The following is a 22,210-nucleotide window of genomic DNA, read 5'->3' on the forward strand; positions in this document are numbered from 1 at the left end:
CAGATATAGAGAACACACCGGTGGTCACCAGTGGAGAGAGGGAAGGGGGGGAGGGCACTATAGGGGGAGGGGACGAAGAGGTACAAACGATTAGGTATAAAATAAGCTACAAGGATATATTGCACAACACGGAGAATACAGCCCATGTTTTATAACAACTATAAATGGAGTATAACCTTTAAAAATTGTGAATCACTACATTGTACACCTATAACTCAGCAACTATACTTCAATAAAAACAACAAAAATGATAAAAAAGAAAAAGAAAACAAGACACTTCCAGGTATAATTCAAGTATCATTTTAATTCTGTGCTTTTGCATATCCCCAAGAGATATTCATGCCCCAATTTGAGAAGCAAAGACTTTCTTTTTCTAAGGTCACGTTCCTCATCTGTAAATGAGGGTAAATACAGTAACGATTCCTAATGTTCTTATAAAGATCAAACGATAACACATGTATGACGCTGCTGTTCGTGCGGCTTTCACTCAGTCAGTCCCTGAACAAACACTGAGTGCCTACTATCTGCCAGGTACTGACAGTACGCTGGGTACAGTCATTCACAGGACACCAAAATCCCTTGGAGCTTACGTTCTCAGGGTAGGGAGGAGACAATGAACAAAACAGGTTTATAGTTTATAGTCATGGCACATAAATTCTGAGTAAACAGCAGCTGTTTCTATTATTAGCACTAACCTGTTATTGAACATGCGACTGAAATTTAGAAACGTGACCTACTAAACTTTCCCATAAGGAAAGCCATCTCCTGCCACACACAAACAGGTGCCTAAGTGGTAGCTTTAGGTCAAAACAAAATTATCCTCAAAACGTAATTTCGGATTTTCTCCAGAATATGCACAGTAGCCAACAGCTTTCCACAAAAATCAAAAGCTGACAATGCAAAGTCCTTTACAATCCTTCAGTTTTTTATATAACTCACACACCATAAAATTTATCATTTTAAAGTACACAATTCAGTGGGTTTTAGTAGATTCAGAAGGCTGTGCAACCTTCATAGGTTTCTGCAAAAAGTAAAGAAAAATATATCTAGAATCTATGGTTTTGTACTAAAAATCCACTTCATGTAATATCCTAAATGAGGAATAAGGTATTACCTTTTTTAAGGAGATCAATGGAATATTTAAAAAATAATAAAACAGGTGTACTATATATTGAGCTCACTAAAATAGGATGTATACTAAAATAGGATGTAAAATAGGATGTAGTTAATTGAAGTGGAGGTTTGAAATTCATCACTGAAACCAAGTTATGAAGAGTTTTGATTAAAAAGATAACTTCTTGGAGCTTTAGTTAATCTGCAGTCATAAAAGGACTGATGGCAAAAGATTAATGAGTTTCAACCAGAGCAGCTCTACTCAAACTAAGGCATCTACTGCATGGAATTCATTATCTCCTTTACATCTCAGTTGGTGCTAGCTGAGTACACACATCCCTAGAATTATGGAAACAGTCACACAAATCGGTTTCTATAGGGCTTCATTCTCTCGTTGCCTAGAGTCTACAAAGTCAGGTAAGTCTTCAAGACCTATAAAACTCAGTGGAACTGACTCAATCGTTGACCAAAAACCAGGCATTCAAAATAAATCTTGACAAAACCATACCATGGACAATTAGGTCCCCAAATCTACCGTCATTATTAGCACAAAGACCAAGCCAGACCCTCTCAAAAGGTCTATTGTTCTTTGATACCTTTGAAGTACTAACTGGTAACATGCTAAACCTACTCTCATACTGAACACACTACTCTCATCAGCAAGTCTATCTGCTAGCATGGTTCAAGTTCTGTTCACTTTTTGCTTCCTGGCAATCTTTATCCAACCCATATCCAAATACCTTGCTCAAATTAGCCAAAAAATGCAACAGAGCTGTTAGTTGTTAATAACTTGTTCGTTATCTTCATTTATCAGCTAAAGATAAATGAATATTCTTTATTAAGGATATTTCTGCACATGAGAAAATGAGAAGTTCTCTGGAATACTAAATACAGCTGACCTTTGAACAACATGGGAGTTTAGGCATCAACCTGCTGCACAAATGAAAATCTGCTTGTAACTCATCATCAGCCCTGTGGATCCATGGTCCTGCATCCACGCATTCAACTAACTGCAGATCATGCGGCACTGCAGTATTTACTATGGAAAAAATCTGCATGTAAGTGGATGCGTGCAGTTCAAACGTGTTGTTCAAAGGTTAACTGTAGTTCTAGTGTCTCTTGCTACACCCTACTCTTTCTTTATTCATTAAACAAGCACTGGCCAAGGCAACATCACCCCAGCCTGGGTAAATAAATAGCCTCCTGCTATAACTGGCCCCCAACTTCCACTTCTGCACCTCTACAGTACACTCTCCACACAGCAGCCAGAGAGAAAACATTGCTCCCTACGTAAAGTCCACAAAATAGCATTCCATACCACCCCGTATGCTGGCTTGCGAGTCCTATGATTAGGTCTGTCTGCTCCCTTGACCTCACCTAGTACCCGTCTCCCACTCTCTAACCTCCAGCCACCCTGGCCTACTTTCTGCCCTCATGTGATACATGTATCCTGCCTTGAGGATTCTGCACTGGCTATTCCCTCTGCTTAGGACACTCCTCCATCTGATTTTTGTAGAGCTGACTCTTTTGCATTCAGATCTTTGCCAAAAATCACACCCTCAAAAACTTTCCTGATCACTCAACCTAAAACAGCCACCTAGTCGATCTCAACCATTCCTACATAATGTACTGCATAGCATTAAATATTTAGATTATGCATTAGTTTGTCATCCCACTAGAATAATAAGCTCCATGAACACAGAATCTTCCTTTATTTCCAGAATCTGGAATAATGTCTGAGCATACAGAATGTGCTAAAAATATTTTTGTGGAATAAATAATGCATAAAATATCTGTTACATGTAAGGTCTTGTGCTGTGCAGCCCTTACTCTTGAATAGTCTCACTGTCAGCCTTAAACTTACACATGCTACATAAGTGGAGGATATGAACTCAACGTGGTCTACAATATGCATGTCAAAATTATTAAGCATAGCCATCTGTATTATATACCTCAGGATTACCAATGTAAAATAATCCCCAGACTTGTTCCATTTAGTGCTATTTAACATGAAGTTATGCTTACAGATACACAGCCAGTACTACACAAGCATCCCATGGGAAAATAATCCTCAGAGGGTGTTTTTGGCAAAGTCACTGTCAATTATAGTGATGTTATACCATGAAATAATGGGAAATAAAGAGTAGAGAGAATTTATAACTCAGTAGACTGCCAACATGAGATTAAGACATCAAAACAAATTATGTACATTGGCAGAAAGCATGCCATGTTGCTCTTACAGAGCCACGGTTCAGGAAAGATGTTCTTCACTATGGATCTGAAAACTTAGATTATCTCACTATAACTTACTTGCCATTATAACTTTTCATCTGTATAGTAAAATAACGTAAAATTTAGCAGTGGTTCTACACAGAGGAGGCTGGTATGGAGATTAAAACCTTGGAGCAAAGTGTAAGGTCAATTAATAAGATGTCAACAGGTGAGTTATAGAGATGAGACAGGTGATCTCTTGGTTGAGTTAAACAGAAAGTTTAATTGGTAATAATAATATTAACTTGGAGATTAAACAGAGCTACTCAACTTTGGATCCTAAAAAGTGGAGTGAAAATTCAGCCTGCCCGAGATGGTAAAACTATTCTCTCTTAGGGAGGTAAGCAAAGGTATTTAAGGAGCCCATACTCTGCTGAGTAGTCCTGTAACAGATCACTCATGTAGGAGGCTGAGAACTGAGGCAGGAATAAAGCCAGTTCTTTTGGAGCTCAGAGCTCCAAACAGGTCCTACTTGCCTATGGAAGTTCTTTTCTTCTAAGATTATTTATAATAGTTATCTGGCAGAGGCACATGTACCTCCTTTCTAAAAAGTCAGGACAATAATATTTCAAATGTTTGTGTACTCTGCTCTAGCAATTATCAAAATTAATCCCATCACACCCCACATTCTATCTTCATAATAACCAAACAGCCTAGTCCCCCAGAACAGTCATCACCCAGTACTCATCTCCACAGTGTTCTGTACACCCACTCCACAGTTCAGTGGCTCTCAAACTTTGACTTCAACTGAGAGTAGAAATATATACTTTACATCATGACTTAGTATACACAAGCGTGTGTGTATCACAAGTCACCTAAAATACTTATCCTTACTAAATGGGATGTGCACTATTTTCTATCCTAGTGTATTTCACATCTTAAAAATTCTACTCATGAACAATTACATTGATTTAATGATCTGATGTTTGAAAACCAACCCCCTAACCTCACCCAGCCCACTTCAACCCCCAGTCCTTACACTGTACAATCTTGAGTGTAGAGTGTACACTCAAGCAGGCTCTCCTATATCCTCAATATTTTCTCTACACATTCTTGCCAGTTGCTGGACTTACTGGAACCTGGCTGTCCCCTCCAAGATCCTATCTCCTCTAAAGTTCTTTCAAATAAAGTCTTTTCCTTCCACTCTCTCTTACAACTACATATCTAAGGGCCAGGAAATGGTATAGGTTTCCTCCTTTCTCCCCATTTTTCTCAATTCTCCATTTTTCCTCCTTCAAAAACAAAAACAGGGACTCCCTAGGTGGCGCAGTGGGTGGGAATCCGCCTGCCAATGCAGGGGACACGGGTTCGATCCCTGCCCCAGGAAGATACCACATGCCGCGGAGCAACTAAGCCCGTGCGCCACAACTATTGAGCCTGTGCTCTAGAGCCCGTGAGCCACAACTATTGAGCCCATGTGCCGCAACTACTGAAGCCCATGTGCCTGGAGCCCACGCTCTGCAACAAGACAGGCCACCACAATGAGAAGCCCGTGCACCGCAAGGAAGAGTAGCCCCCACTCGCCACAGCTAGAGAAACCCCATGTGCAGCAACGAAGACCCAACACAGCCAATAAAATAAATAAATAAATAAATAAATAAATAAATAAATAAATAAATAAAAACAAAAACAGGAGCTCCTCTGAAGCTCATAGGATCTGACTATACTACTGTCTACCCCTCCTCCCTGTTCTCTCCTTTATTCACTAAGGACTTTAGTTTCTGTTCCATGTTTTCCTCTCCATTCCAACTCTTGTTCTTGTCCTTAGAGGCCTCAATACCCATGTGGATAGCCTACCCAACACCCTGAGTCTTTTGACCTATTTGTCTACTCAACCTCACCCACCTAACATTATGCCACAGGCTTGTCAACACTAGTAACTACACCATCTCCAATATCTCAATCAAGCGTGCAACTCTCCAATTTCTACTTCCTTTTCTTGTAACTCATTGAGGACTGCCCTCTGCGTTCTTTGAACCCATCAATATTTCCCATCCACTGGCTGACCTATTTTCTTACTCTTCCATAACCTTTCACATTTCTCCCTACGCAGTATAGATTCCATGGTCCATCATCACTGTTACCACACTGCAAATGTGCTTAACTTTCTTGACCTCTGCGGTTTTTCCACTTGTGCTATAAACCCCATTCTTATCCTTTCCACAGACTTTACAATGGGAGATTAACCAAATCAGCCTCCCTTTCATCTACTACCTAGTGATTTTCCTCCCTAGCCAAGAAAATTGAAAGAATTCTCCATGCTGACCAATTTTAACTCTCAATCCAATCTGGCTTCTCTTCCCACTGAAACTACTGGTATCAAGGTTATTAATAACCTTCATGTTGCCAAACTCAATGGGAATTTTTGTCTTCCTCCATTCAACCTTTCAGCGACAATCAATATAACTGACCCCTCTCCTTTTTGAAACATTCTCCTCTCCCATGTCTCTCCTACCTTACTAGCCATTCTTTCACAATCCACTTTGCTGATTCCTTCTACTCTAACCCAATTCTAATTACTTGATTTTCTCAGAGCTTTGTTCTACCTACCTATCTAAAATCTCCAGTCCCATTACTTGGAATACTACCTACATGCTCATGACTTTCCCGCTCAGCCCTCTCAGTTAGTATACACACATGACATCCCCATGTGGATGTTTAATAAGTATCTCAAACTCTGTATATTCCAAGTTGAATTTATTGTATTCACACATACAAATTCTTTTCTAAGGCAATCTCAGTAGATGGCAACCCAATCCACCTAGTCAGTCAATCTATCTAAAATCTAAGGGTTCACACTTGAGTCTTCTCTGTCATCTGTCACACCCAATTTATTAGTAAATTCTGTCAATTCTATATTCAAAACAGAACTAGGATCTATTCACTTCTGTCACCACATATGTCATCCTCACTGTACTACTGTAACAGCTACTTGCTCCTCACTTCTGCTTTTTTCAATGTCATTTCAAATTAACAGAAACCTGTACTCAAGCGTGGCCTACACTTAAATGAGATGCCAGTAATCCCTTGTAAGGACTTCAAGGCCCAGAAATGCTGGATTCATCAGCTGTGATCTACTTTCTCCCCCTTCCACTCCCAACTATAGCCAACAGAGGGAGACCAGAAGACACTCTGTTCAGTAAGGGCTTAATACAGTGATGAAAAAAACACCTGCATCTTTGGGAAAGATTTTAGTTATTTTCCCAATAGGACAGGAATGTTGATAGAAGGAATGAAGTCTGTTTTCAGTCTGGATGGAAAGATTCTAGGAAGGTAGAAGCCAAGGGGTAGTTCCTATACCACAATACCAAGAGTTGGTAATCAGACTGATCCTACCACATGGCCCTTTCGTGCTGGTTAATTGACAATGGGATCCCTAGGACAGAAATAAATCACCCCTCTAAGGTGCTCTTCAATAACTGAAAAATTCCTAATCAGTTAAACAGGGGCCTAATTTGAGCTACAGCAAGTGAGCGGGTCCCTAACATCTTCTGCCAAAGCCTTGCTCCCTCTTTCTGCCTGTAAAACAGCAGTTTTTAACTTTTTCAGCTACATTCTCCTTTGAGAAGTTGATGAAGATAGGCTTTCTCCTTAGAAAAATACATAAGAGAAAATATTACACACATTTCAAAGGTTCCTGGAGGGCATCCTGAAACGTGGACTCAGGTTAGACACCTCCCTGATTCTACTGGTTCCTTCCAAGCTGGCCTCTTTCAGCTTTTAAAGGAAAAATAACAATAATAACGTGCCTTGATTGTGCATTCTCTTCTGAATATTGTCCTCTTTCCTCCACCTTAAGCTTTGCAAGAGCTGTCTAATCATTTTATGGGAAGAGAAGTAGATATGCTAATATGTGTACAAGTTTGTAAATACATAGAAGCTCTACAAGAGCATACCCCCCCCCAAAAAAAAAAAAATCCACAGGAAAAAAACCCACACAAAAAAAGAAACAACTGGTTAACAATATTTCCTCTAGGGAAGAGGCTGAGCTTGCGAGACTGAAAGAGGAGACAGAAGTTTCTCATTGAATATCTTTTCCACCACGTGTGCAAATCCTAATCAAATAACATCAAATAAAAAAAATTTAAACTTTCAGACAGCAGGCTACATTTTTGCTTTTAATTTCTTATTTCCCAGAAACTTTCTGGCATTCTAAATATGACTTCTGGTCCTTCTATCCTTCAAAAGCTGGTTATATCAAAGTCACCAGGTGACTTCTAATTTGAAAATCCAATGCATACTACAAAGTCTTTCTCCTCCTTGATCTCTCCATGGCATTCCACAAAAAAAATCTTTCCTAGGCTTTTACAACACCACATTCTCTTCATTCTCCTACTACCTTTCTGGAAGTTCCTTCTTACTCTCCACACAACTAATTTATTCACTGCCTACAGTGTGACAAGATACTTTTGTTTGCGCCTATGCTTGGCAACCTCAATATGTTTTAGCAAACCACTAGGACAGGAGTTCTCAAAGTGTGACCTGGGAGTCCCTGGAGGTCCACAATTTCCTTTCAGACATCCAAGAAACAAAAGTATTTTAACTCAATCTTCCTCACTCACCAACCCCCCCCCCGCCCCCAAACATGCTCTTCCGGTCCTATTCTCTACCAACCCCTGCCCCAAGTGACTCAAGCCAGAATTGTAGCAGGCATCAGCAGTTCCCTCTCTCTACAATCATCAGGTACTGACATCTACTAGTCTCACACCTTTTCACACCTCCTGCTACAGCATTAATTCAAGCCACCATTACTTCTCTGGACTAAAACAGTTCAAGCTGCTCTCACTATGTCCAGTCTCCCCTTTTCCCAAACTGCACCCATTCTACATCCGATACCCAATCTGATCCCCACCATTACCACCAGCTCACTTAAGTTTCTCAACTTGCACAGATGTTGCTCCCAAGATATATTAGCTCACTACAAGAATTTGTTATTATTTTGTTGAAGATAATTAAAGCAAACACCTGCTAGATGATTTAATTAAATACTTAGGACACAACCATACAGAATCCAACGCTGTGTTTATAATCACAATAGCATACTACCATAAACCAAGGTAATTCATGAGAAAAGAATAATGGCAAACTTACACAATTAATTCCTTCAAGAGAACATAATGCTCTTTATTTCCAAATGTACCAAGTTTGTGTCAATAGAAAAATGTGATGAACTAAGAACTAAGTCTTTCCAAGCTTGAGCAACATTGACAAGTCAGGCTAAAATATAATTTGTTGCACACCATATTCACATTGTGAGCAAGCTGTAAAATACATCACATTAATGTTAGGGAACTTGAATTTTATTAGTTCTGTAGATTTAGTTCATAAACATTTCAGTGTTGTTGAGAGCTAGAAAAACAAGGAATTCCGTTTCAAATTTATAGATCTGAAACATTAAAATAAACTTCTAGCAAGAAGACCACGCTACTCAAGCTCCTTACACGTATCCTGCGCTGAGAATCACCACACTCTTCTTTATCCAATCTTAGACTGTTCTCTAATTTTTAAAGAAACGTATCTTTTTCAGAAATTAACTTCCTTCATAAAACGTTGACGATCATATCTCTAGAACACTGAAACATCTCCGCTTTGAAAAAGCAAAGCCTGCATACATACCTAAGCAATATTCAGCTTTCAAAGCAAAAGCTGTATTGAGAGGCACAGCTCTAGAATTGTGCAGTCCAATATGGTAGTCACTAGGCACATGTGGCTACTTAAACTTTAATTAAACTGAAAGTTCAGTTATTCAGTCACACTAGCCACATTTCAAGTACTCAACAGCCACATGTGGCCAGTGGCTAAGACATTTCCATCATCACAGACACTTCTAGGATAGTGTTGCTCTACAGCTTCTCCCTTTGAGTAAGCTTTGAGAAAGCAGCTCATGACCTCAAGTAATAGCTCAAGGTTGATGACTTCCAAATCTCTCTCTGGTCTTTTCCCATTAACCTAATGGAATATCCTTAGTAACTTACTCAATATTTGAATTTTACTTTATCGGCTGAGGAGAAGTAGGGGCTGGAACTAATTATGGCAGTGGCAAAAGATCAATAAGGTACAATGTAATCAGCACTGGAACAGATTTTCAGGGTAAGGTTAAGACTGAGTGTGAGATAAATGGGAACAGGTACTGCAAAAACCTTGCTATAAGTATCAATTGAAAGAGAACTGCCACTCCACTGGAAAATTCTTTCAATCCTAAAAGAACTAAAAACCATTTTGCAAAGATCTTCAAAAGATATCTTTCCAAACACACCTGAAGATACTCACCCAGTAAATTCTCCTTTGATATAAAATATATATTAAAAACACGGTTCATAATCAGTCAATATAAACTGCAATTTAGCCTGTTTCAAAGTTTATTTTGCTCATTATATTTCTAATTCTTCAAAGACGAGTTGTTAAAAAAAATGCCACTCCTGAGTATATAGCCAAAGAAAACGAAAACACTAATTTGAAAAAATACATGCAACCCAATGTTCATAGCAGCATTACTTACAATAGCCAAGATATGGCAGCAACCTAAGTGTTCATCAACAGATGAGTGGATAAAGAAGATGTGATACACAAAGACATACATATAGATACATACATACATACACCCCCCCCCCACCCCGGAATACTACTCAGCCATAAAAAAAAGAAGGAAATTTTGCCATCTGCAACAACATGGATGGACCTGGAGGGTTATGCTAAGTGAAATAAGTCAGACAGAGAAAGACAAATACTGTATGTTATCATTTACATGTGGAACCTAAAAAATACAACAAATGAGTGAATATTAAAAAATAATAATACAATTAATAAAGCACTTCAGCCAGGTTCATAACTACACAGCAAAACACTACCTCAGATTCCTGTTTATCCCTTTAAATCTCTCAGTTTTCTCTATACTGAATTATTATAAAAAAGACCTAGTATAGTTATTACTAATCACCCACAAATATGCTTTTTGCTTTATAAAGATATTTAATATTGGTGTTATTCCAAAAGAGAACTTACTTTAAAAAAAAAAAAAAGGAAAAACTCCATTTTCTATATACTTAACTAAAATAAAATCAGATGCAAGAATAAGATCAGGTCCCCCCAAATTCAGACAGAGAGCTTCAGAAAACAATGATAATAAAAGGCATTTCCAAAATATGTGTGGTATATTAATTTATTCAATAAACATTTATAACCACTATAAACTTCTGGAATGAGGTGAATAATAAATAAACATCCAACAAACATTTATTAAGTACCTACTGTGTGCTAGGCTTTGGACTATATAAACCAAACCAAACCAAAAGAAAACAAGACATGGGCCCTGCCCTCACGGAGCTCACAGTCTAGCTGAAGCAGACAAACAATCACAAATACAATGGCGAAGCACCAGGGAGGCATTATGGAAGAAGGGACCGGTTCTGCCTGGAGGATGCAGAGCAGGCTTCACAGAGATGGAGACAATGGAGCTGGCCTTGGATGAGGAGCAGTTCACCAGATGGAGGGGGAGGGGGAAGCGCATTCCAAGCAGAGGAAACAGCACATGAGCAAGCAGAATCTTGAAAGCACATGCCATGGTGCAGGATGACGAGCGGTCCAGCGCAGCTAGAGCAGAAAGGTGCATACAAACTAAAGAGACGAATTAGTTTTAGGTTTTTAGTGAATCATAACTATCAGGAAGTATATCTTCATATTACACTTAGCGTAGCTTAACTCTGATTCTGGTAACAACAGGGTAGTCTGAAAGCCTACCATTCATTTCATAAACATTTAAGGCCCTTCAAAAGACATCCAGCACTGTTTAGAGTTTTTAAAAGGCAGTTTCAGAAAAATAAATCTTAATTTTCGTTTGTAGATTTAAGAAGCAAAATAAGCTCAGAATAAAGATTTTTTTTAAGGTGAAATCACACAGCTTCGCCTCTACACACTCAAGGTCCTAACTTTAGCATCCCCTACTCCTACCACTAGCTCGTATCCTCCTTAACACCTTCAGAACCATCAACCCAAAGTAATACCATAGTTCAGGAATACGGAGGCAATTCCAGCCTTCCTTCCCGCTCTGCCTCTCTAAACAAGGTACTTGCCAATGGCCCTTTGGAAACCATGCCAGGTAACTAATGCAATATGTGAAGAAACAGTGCATTCTCACCTCCACACCATTTTTTTGGAAATCAAACTATTGTTTAAAACAAAACAAAAAAAAAAAAAAGAGGGATATGAAGCAGAAACCTCATATTCTCCAGGAAAAGTAAAAAATGAGGAGGAAGAGAGCTTGGGTTAGAAAGTTTCCCACACTGGCCACCGGGCAACATTATTCACTGAGGTAGCTTGGTACGTAGGAAGCTACAATGGGAAAAGGAAAGGAACTTGCTAGGTGATTTCACAGAAATTCCTATTCACTCCTCACAACAACGCTAAGAGAAAGATTTTACTACCTTAATTGTACGAATGAGAAATCTGAGGCCATCACAGGTTAATAAAGTTGCCCATGACTGCGTGAGCTAACAAGTGGCAGAGCCAGTACATCAAAGAACGCCTGCCTGGACCCATAGCCGGCCCCCTCTACAGGCTGCCTCAGTGCCGCAAGTGAACGCAGCACTCCCAGAGGCACGCAGGGCTCCATCAGCCACATCCCTAGAAAGAAAAGCCCTTGCTTTTCCCTCCACCATTTTCACAGTCAGTGCAAGACAACGGTGGTGGCAACACACATACATGTATTCCTCTGAAATTTATAGGAAAAAAACTGGAAAAAAAAAGTTATGTAAGATTAGTTGTTAAGGGGCAGAAGAAGGTGTAGAGCTTTCTTTGTGAAGATACTGGGTGCTTCAATACAATTAAATTAGCATCATAATTCAAGTGCTACTTGTTTAAATTCCTGTGCAATAAACCATCAACTAAGCAACTCAATAAAAGTAAGAGCTAATGGAAAAATCTCCAATCACAGTATTAGAGTGAGAATATTATTCCTAAAGGTCACTATCCTCAAAGATCATCAAAAAGTCAAAATAAAGCTGCTCTTTCTCAAATCCTACTCCTGAAAATTAACAAGTTAAGTATAAATACATGGTAAGTAAGGATACTTTCGCCACAATAAAATTTTGCCTCTTTTGGGGCAACAGGAACTATTTTAAGGGGGTAAAAAGGAGACAATTAACACCAACAAAGAAATCTTTTCTAAATAGTCCCAATGGACCAAAAGTGTGATGTACGTTGGCCTAGAGAGAGATACTGAAATGTTGTTTTCAACTGTGCACGATTTTACTTGGGCTCTCTCTCTCTGGAAGCCAGCTACCAGAAAATTAATCAGATTTATAAGTCAAAATGCTTTGTATGGAGAGGAGGAAAAAAAAAAAACACACAAAACTGGGACTTTCAGACAACCAAAATTCCAGTGACATAGTACAATGTAAGATACTTTGGGAGAGCTTCTGAAATAGCACTCATTTGCTGTAAGTAAATTAACCAACCTTATTTTGACTGAGAGGATCATTCCGCAGTCTCTGTTTGTTCTTCTGTAATTTACTAGGCATCATCTTTCCAGTTCTGAAGTCAAAACTGCTGAGGTCAACAGTATTTCCCAGGTACCTTGCCAACTGAGGTTTGCTTCTGAACTTCTTACCACTTGGACTAGAAGAAAGATAATGTTAATTGTACAAAAGAAAACAATATTTACCCCAGATCGCTACATAAACCTTTTCTGCATGCCTTCCTTTCTGCTCCCAATTACTACCACATCACAATTGTACATAGGTTTATTTTTTTCAAAGAAATATTGAGTTTTAAGGAACTTCTTAACTTTCTATAAAAAGAGATAAGGTGTCACCTAATATAACAATATAATATGTGCTAGAATTACATAGAGGGCTAAACCAAACTAGTCTTTCTTAAAAAAATTTTCCCCATGTGGCACTGAAGTGTAAAAACAATTTTATACCCCTGGAGCACATATAACAGATGTTAATACAGATTATCCCACTGGTCACTCACCCAAAACCTGGTAACAGAATCCCAACACAAATAGCTTGCATGACACAATATGCACAATGCAAATGTCATCAATGTTTTTCCAAACTGATTTTTGAAATACTTTTTTTCCTGTATTACATATACACAATGCCAAGTGTAATCCAGAAAGAACTTCAAAACAAACTGTTCTGAAGTCATCAACTCTTGCTAAAAACAAAGTTACACAACACTTAGAATCCATAAAATCTTGGGGCTACTGATTTGAACTTGTAACACTTACAATAACAACAACAAAAATTAGTGAATTTTGACAATACTTCAATGTTCCCTAATGTTACTGAAAGGAAAAAAATAAGGCAAACATTTGCAAAGTGTTTGTATGATGCTGACATGACTTTTGTTAACCTAACTCCTATCTGAGAGAAGTGCATCAAGAATAACTTACTTCCTGTAAGAAAAATTGTCGAAGCTGGAAAATTACAAAAGCACCAGAATTACATAGAGGGCTAAACCAAACTAGTCTTTCTTAAAAAAATTTTCCCCATGTGGCACTAAAGTGTAAAAACAACTTTATAGGAAAAATGCCCCCAAGTCTTATCTTATCTAACAAATTTTCTGAACCAAATACACTAGAATAAATTGCAGTGGGATATGTCACCAGAAGAGAATTGTGAGAATGCTAAAATATCTCTCAAAGAAGCCAACATATATTGAGAACTTAACCTGGCACCAGCTGACCACAATAAAAGAAAAATAATTCAACAGGAAGACAAAGGAGAAAAGGCTGGAAAACCAAGCTATTTACATTTCCCTGGAACAGCAAAACTTCTCTCTGGGTCACGTCCAAATCAACACACCCCAGTCTGTCACAAACTCCATGGTATCCTGCCACCGCAGACTTCAAGAAAACTGAAGATCGTATCAACATTCTTCTTCCACAATCGCATGACGTAGCTATTGCTGAGACACAATTCAAGGTACAGAATCCAGCCTGCAGATGAAGCTAACAGCCAGTTAAGAGCAGCAGGTAACAGAACAGAAGGAAGCAAACAACAACCAGAACACAGCAGAGGAAAGGGTACAGAATTATGTGTAAACAAACCTCAACTCACATTCTAATCCAGATTTCCAAATATGCTCAGTATCACAAAATAAAATAGCACATAACCCTCAGTACTGTCTAAAATGAGAATCATCTCTGCCCACTGCAAACTTCCACCCCCGAACCTGATCCTCATCTCATGTGTCGCCCTCTATTGTAGCATCACTGTCCACCTAGCAACTCATCTTCAAGCTAGAAGACCAAACACAATGTTCAATCCTCCAACCCTCAGCCCACACATCCAACACCAAGTTCTAAATGTTCAGAAACTCCCCAATGCTGACAAAATAGCTTTGTCTCCTTAATAAAGCATCAAAAACCTTCCACCTGTTCTGGTATTTTTTTCCCTCACTTTTTCCCACCAGCCTTGAAGACACCTCTAAACTCAATGTCACCAAAATATGCCACGAACCTCTGACTTTCAGCCATGTCTCTCCAGGTGGAAGGCTGAGCATAAGCAATACCCTGTCTATCATAAAACTGCGAAATCCTCCAAGCCCAGCTAAAATGTCACTGCATCTATGAAGCTGTCTGTGATTCTGCAGGCCCAGTTAGAAATAATCCTACTATCCCTCAATTCTACTTCATTACAATTCTATACATTCCCTTGATCAGTCAAACAACCAAAAATTATCATGTCCCTTATTAAAACCCTCAAACACATATAGGCTAGTACTGAACACAGTAACCTCTGAGAGCAAAAAAACCTACCAGTTGAATAGTTAAGAATGTGGTTTTCAATTGCAGACACAATGAAACAGAAAAGTCTATGCTTATTGAAAACTTATATTGCCTGGAATTTAAAAAACTGAACTGGAAAGTATTTTCATGGTTAATCTTACACTACATAAGAAATGAAGTATTACTAAAAAAACCCAAGTTAATGAAAAATTGATAAAGAGTACCCTGTTACTATGTCACTTACATAATTACAATTAATTTTAATTAAGCTAAAATAGGCATATAGTCCTTATAATCAGATATTCCAGTTACTGGTAAACAAGATCCTGATAAACTACTTGATATACAGATACAAGCATCTGTATTGCACAGCTACAAGTACTGGTCCATACACACCACTGCCTTCAGAACACAGTACAAGCCATTTTCTTCTTCATAATGCTCTAGCTTGTGCTTGGTGCTTTAAGGAAAAGTCAACCTGGCTGCCCCAGGGGATTTTAAGACCAGGGACCTTCCTCTGCAGGAGATGAAGGCAAGCATATTAGAAAGGCAAGGCCCACGGGAATGGTTAAGCAGAAATCCTGTCTGTCAGGTAAGGAGCACCTGCACAGCAGCAAAATGACCCTGGAAGTGGCCTAGGAAGTCAGTGCCAGATAAACAAAACGACTGTATGTCACTAAAGTGACTAAGTGATCATCTGTCTTCTAAGATGGCTGCTGTTAGGTAACAGTCTCAGACACACCAGGACTTAACGTGACTAAGCTTTTATTCTAAAAGCATCGAACTGTAACTTAGGGAAACTTTTTTTTTTAAACTCTAGTAGACTAGTGAAGGATATTAGTCATTTTCAGTTTTCTCTGCCCAAAGCGATTACTTCTAATCCCAGTAATGAAATACTAATATTTCACTTTCAACCACAAAAAAATTCCCAACCAACCGCCCCCTAGATCTGCCTATCCTGAGCCAACCTGTGATCTCACCTTTGACTTGTCCTCCCCACTAAATGCCCCAAAGAAAAGTAATCATTAAATGAAAATCAAAAGCATGAGTTACATTTTTTCCAGTTCACATAAGAACATTTCATCACTTGCACTATGTCTTTGCTTGCTTTCATTTTGATTAAGCTGTTTAAAGCAACTTTTTTTAAAACTGAAGTATAGTTGGTTTAAAGCACTTCTTAAACCTAACTACCTTAGAGGTTTCTAACTATAGATTATCAAAACAGAAATTTTATTTGGCAACTGACTTTCAAATCTAAAAAAATTTTATTGAGATACCAGACTTAAATAACAGTCACTTTAAGTTGGTAGTATTCCCATTATGTCACTCTATAAACTCATCTGTAAACAGTATTACCTGAGCTAGACAACTGTAACACGCCCTGCCCGTCCAGATATGAAAATTAACTCTTCTGAAGACCTGCTGCTTGCATGTGAAACTGCACTCTGAATATGAGTATCAGAGCAGAATATATCTTTTCATGTCACTTTAGTAACATGGATAATCATGATGTTTAGTCAAACCATTATAAGGAGACCAGAGGTCTGCGCCAACACAAGTGTATCTTCAAACTAGCTTCTAACAGGATGAACTGTGAGGATGGCAGCAACCAAGAGAGGCATAAAATGGACTGGCCTATGAGCAACAAGGAGCATCGCAGAGAGCAGATGTAGGTCTATGGCTCAAGAGCAAGTTCTGAGGTGCATCGCTCGCCAACAAAATCAGAAAGTGCTTTGTGCAGAATGATAAAAATTCTATAAATTACACCATTGGAAAAGTTTGAGAATAAAGAAACATCAACTTTCTATTTTTCTACCCCTCTAAGTGTTAAAGTTTACTTGTTACTTACAAGAGTATAAGTATCGAAAGAAAGATTTCTCTAACTTTAAATAACAACTGTCTCCAGAAATCAAATTTTATTTTTTTAAAGACTTTTTTTTTTTTGATGTGGACCATTTTTAAAGTCTTTATTGAATGTGTTACAATATTGCTTCTGTTTTATGTTTTGCTTCTTTGGCCACAAGGCATTTTAGCTCCCGGAGGCGGGATCAAACCCACACCCCCCCGCACTGGAAGGTGAAGTCTTGACCACTGGGCTGCCAGCGAAGTCCCCCAGAAATCAAATGTTAGCTAAAACGAAAAGTCTGAAATTAAAATTACCTTTTTGTACCTCAGTACAATCACAAAACTGCCAAACCAATTAATTCAAAGAAATATGTACCATTTTTTTTCAAAACTACATGACATACACACAAGAAAATCCATCTAAAAGTCCGCTCCTAGTCCCCCTTAACTTCTTTCCTCCCAAACTTTAAATGTAGGCCTTTCCTAAAACAACCATCCTCAGCCCTCCTCTATAGATTATCCCAGGCAGGATTTATCTACTCTTACTTATATCTCCTATCTCTGATCAATTACTAAATCCAGTTCCTTCATAATCACCTTTGAATCCATCCTTCCTTTCCATTTCTACGGCCACTGCCTAAATCAAGTCTTTATCACCTCAAGTCTCAATCACCACAATAGGCTGATTTTCTATTTGCTAGTCTCTTTGCATCCTAAACTATCCAGACTGCTCTTTCTCAAACACCACTATTACCACAGTTCCAGTTTAAAAGCCTTCAATGAACTTCAACCCATTAGCAAAAGGAAGCCAAACATCCTAGCCCTGCATTTGAGACTTTTTTATCTAGTCTTCTCTTAACCTTTCAACCCTGCTTTCCACTCCTCTTATCCAGTGACTTCTGTCCCAGCCATATTGGTTTATTCAAGTCTATTCTGAATCAACAGGCTGAATGATTTCCCTCTTCAGCCCTATGCAAACCATGTCTTTTACTTGATCCAGCAAGCATGTCTCCACCCCCAATTCCCAAGAGCCTGGAAACACTAACCTATCTTATACCTCTTCCATAGAGCCTTAACAGAACAAAGTAATAGGAATTAGGTAAATAATCATGTACCACCTGTTGGCATCTCATCTTCTAGTTTGAAATACTGAGTTCTTTACGGCTGTAAAATTTCTATAAGTTTAAATCCTACCTTCACAAACAGCATACTGAAGTGTAGTTATTAACGAATGAAATGATAAGACATCAAACGTGCTTCAAAATAATGAAGGCTTGAGTCAGGGCAGTAGATCTGGGTATGAATAAAATAAGGTTGACAACTGTTGAACTGGATACTTGGTAGTCTTTTACATATTTCTCTCTACTTTTGTACATATGTTTGAAATATTCTATAATAAAATTTTAAAAATATAAACACAAGTATGAATTCTCCCCCTGAAAGTTGAAAAGTAGTTTTTTAACAATATGAAGAGTTTGGGCAAGTAAATTTGAGCATGAAAGAATTTCGTTAGCAGTTGGGGTGGGGTTGGGGTGGAGAATTATTTTTAAAGTATCTATAAGAAAAAAATTTATTTATAATTTGGCTACTGATAAGATATAACAGCATTCCACCTTTTCTTTTGGCTTAAATGTTTAAGGAATCACCACACAATTTTAAATGGTATGAAAGACCTTTCGAAGAATTCAAATTCTGTACCAATCATTCTTTTTCCACAAACAAGCATTTATTTAACAAAAATTATCTGCAAAGAATGTATTATTGGTAGCAAGTTCTATCATCTCTATATCACGGTTAAGAAAATGGTTAAAAAGTCAGGACGGTCCACTAAAAAAATTAAAAATGAATGAACACATAAGTCTACCTAATCTCATCCCACTGCCACAAGTGCTCACTTTCTGCGAAAGAAAAAACACTGGTTATTTTGGCTGAATTGGGGACTGAACACTGCCATGGAAGTGTCAGAAATTAAACATGTCTGGAAATTATTTCAAAATATAATGAGAGGGAGCTCCCTGGTGGCGCAGTGGTTAAGAATCCACCTGCTAATGCAGGTGACACAGGTTCGAGCCCTGGTCCAGGAAGATCCCACATGGCATGGAGCAACTAAGCCCATGCACCACAATTATTGAGCCCTCGAGCCACAACTACTGAAGCCTGTGCACCTAGAGCCCATGTTCCACAACAAGAGATGCCACCACAATGAGAAGCCCATGCACCACAACAAAGAATAGCCCGTGCTTGCTGCAACTAGAGAAAGCCCAAGTGTAGCCAATTAACTAACTAATTAATCAACCAATTGAAGAAAATGAGAGAGGTGGGAAGGGGACTAGACATTGATGAAACAAGACTGGCCAAGAGTAGATAACCATTAAAACTGGTACATAGCGGGAGGGAGGGGATATGGGGATATATGTATAAATATAGCTGATTCACTCTGTTGTATAGCAAAAACTGGCACAACAGTGTAAAACAATTATATTCCAATAAAGAGCTTAAAAAAAAAAGTGGTACACAAGCACGTGAGAGATTCATTACACTTTTCTATCCATTTTTGTTTTTGCATGTTTGAACTTTCCCATAATAAAAAAATATACATATAGATAGATAAGAACACCCAAAAAAACAAACTATGTTTTTTAAAAAGAGGCTAGGGGTTTCTGGGAAAGGCCTTTTTAAAGAAATGCATACATTACTGCATACGTGTTAAAAAGAATTTTAAGTTCATTCATCCTTGCTTTAATCTATGGATTCATCCAGTATGAAAAGAACTATAAAGGAACACACACACATGTGGGAGTGTGCATATGTGTGTGCACATACAAATACATCCAGAAAACAGAATGGAAGGCAATACGTCAAAATATTAACAGTGATTCTCTTTAGAACTATACAAGGATCGTCATTTCTGTTTATATATACTCTTATATACTCTTCCCAATTTCCCACACTGAGCATGGGTTATTTTTATAATTAGGGGAAAAAAATGGAATATTTTTAAAAACGCTGATGAACGTGTATAGCCTAAGCTCTACCCTAATCACATTTCAAAATACAACAAAATATTGAGTCCTCACATAATTAACAAGCACATGCTTCTATTTATATTGGGTAATTAAGTGAAGAGAAAGGAACTAACATTTTACTGCTCTACTGACCATCTACTACATGCTGAATGCCTTACATGTATTTTCATTTAATTTCAAAAAATTCCATGAAGTAGAATTCTTACCCTTGATTTATAGCTGAGGAATTGGAAGCTTACAGAAGTTTAAAAATCTGCCCACGTTAAAACAATAAAGCAAGGTTCAAGTTTTAAGTCCCAATCTTCTGATTCAAAGTCCCTATTTTATTCTAAACCAGTGCTACACATGTGTAGCTTATGGACAGACTTACTTCAAACAAGGTCTTCAAATAAGTATGGAAGTGGAGAGAAAGCATTTAGAAACTGCTGTGGTAATCTGACATGGTAAATTTATGACTTGCAGCATCTACAATTAAAAAGCTGCAACATGTATTTTATGTGTCCACTTTTGTATTATATTGCCCACCTCTACTAGGGGCCTCCAGGAAAGACCTTTTTTTTTTTTTAAAGAGATGCATACATCACTGCCCACATGTTAAAAAGAATTCTAAGGACATTCATCTTTGCTTTAACCAATGGTTTCTTCCAGTATAAAAAGAAAAGAAAAAGAATACCCAGATACATTACTCAAAAATCAAGAAGATGATGTTTTTTTCCCTCACATTTGTAAATCACTAATGTCTGTTCCTGACAAAGTCTGTGTTCAATTTTAAGATCTAATTTTAAATTATATTTACTATCATTTGCATTTACACACTGCTTATGTAAAGTTCCCAAATGAGTTTGAATTTATACTCTAATAAGGCAAAATCATAAGATCCACATATATTATTCGAATTTCACCCTATTTCATACTTCTCCTTCCTTGAGAAGTGTTAGTTTTTAGAAGTTTTGAAAAAATTAAGTAAAACTTCATTTTTCAATTTGCCTAGTTATTACTTAGTGGAAATGTCAAACAGTAATAAAAGATCAATAGACGAGCTGCAAGGGGTATTTCTATCAAGTCAAACAGTAAATCCATGAAATAAGAGCTGATGATTTATTTCTAATTCATCGTGCAGGTGTAAGAAATCTCAAACACAAGCTAAAGGTTATGAATCTCTATTAGTCCCACCATAAAGCGTAAAACAAAAAAAATCATCACCAACTGCACAAATCATTTATTCCACCAATTAAAGTTAAATTATGAAAAATTAAATTGTGACTCTATATCTCACAAATGAAATTTTAGAAGCAATTTGGGAAAAAAAATCATCTATCAATTTCTGTTGGAGATTATTTTTAGAATGTACGTGTATCGGTTCCTTTGAGCTATGCATTTCCTCTACTACAGGTATTACGGGTGTCCTGGCAGGTGAGACTTTGCATGTCAGACTCTAAAAATCATATGGCAACGTTGCAACCTAACAAAAATCCCTCTAGCACACCACAAAAAAGATGTGATGGTACAGCTGAGAAAGAATTATCAGCGCACAATTTCCACCAAACCTGTCTTTTATTTCTGGATCCACGCTTCAATCAGGCATTATGAAGAAAAGAAACTAAAAGCAAATCAAATTTTCAATTACACAACAAGCATTTAATAAATATTGCATTTTGTTCCTTTTTCCAACTAAAGGAATTTTTTTTAATTGGTCTGTAGGGTACATTTCAACTGTATCTCAACTTTGAAAGAAACATAAAGCTTTTTGCAGGAGCCATATAAAACTATCTCATAAGCTGCACTTAGCCTGCAAATTACAATGTGATTTCTTCTAATTTAAATGAAAGCTTTCACAGTGAAGATCTATATAGCATGCTCCTTAGGGAATGTGTTGCCTATCTGAATATCTGATAAATAAGACGGGCAATCCTAGGATAAATAAGAATAAGAGAAAGAGAAATAATTCTGAACAAAATGATTACTTCTATTACCCAGAAAAAAAACTGCTTTAATTAACTTACCACAATTTTTTCATTTTTTTCCCCTTCAATATTACACAGAACTGGAAGATCATCTTTTGGTACAATGGCTTCACTACAAAATAGATTTAAAATTTACCCCTTGCCAACTTCAGGATGCAAGCATAACAGTAAATCATTACATTATTTTAGTGGTACACCAAGCTTAACAAAGTAGAGTAGGCACGAGATGTTGCAATTTTTGAGACTATAACTATGGA

The 22,210-nt window shown here is 37.7% G+C and overlaps 1 protein-coding gene across 1 annotated transcript in view; it reads right to left on the reverse strand.

The window, feature by feature from the left end:
• The window catches only part of MBD2 (methyl-CpG binding domain protein 2), a 65,095-nt gene that overhangs the window by 37,397 nt on the left and 5,488 nt on the right, over nucleotides 1–22,210 (reverse strand). Inside the window, exon 2 of the mRNA XM_057698644.1 lies at nucleotides 12,837–12,996. Within this exon, the coding sequence (XP_057554627.1) occupies nucleotides 12,837–12,996 (160 nt within the window). The remainder of the gene's footprint in view (nucleotides 1–12,836; nucleotides 12,997–22,210) is intronic.

The sequence above is a fragment of the Hippopotamus amphibius genome, chromosome 11 (assembly GCF_030028045.1).
Source record: "Hippopotamus amphibius kiboko isolate mHipAmp2 chromosome 11, mHipAmp2.hap2, whole genome shotgun sequence".
In the NCBI taxonomy this organism is placed as follows: domain Eukaryota; kingdom Metazoa; phylum Chordata; class Mammalia; order Artiodactyla; family Hippopotamidae; genus Hippopotamus; species Hippopotamus amphibius.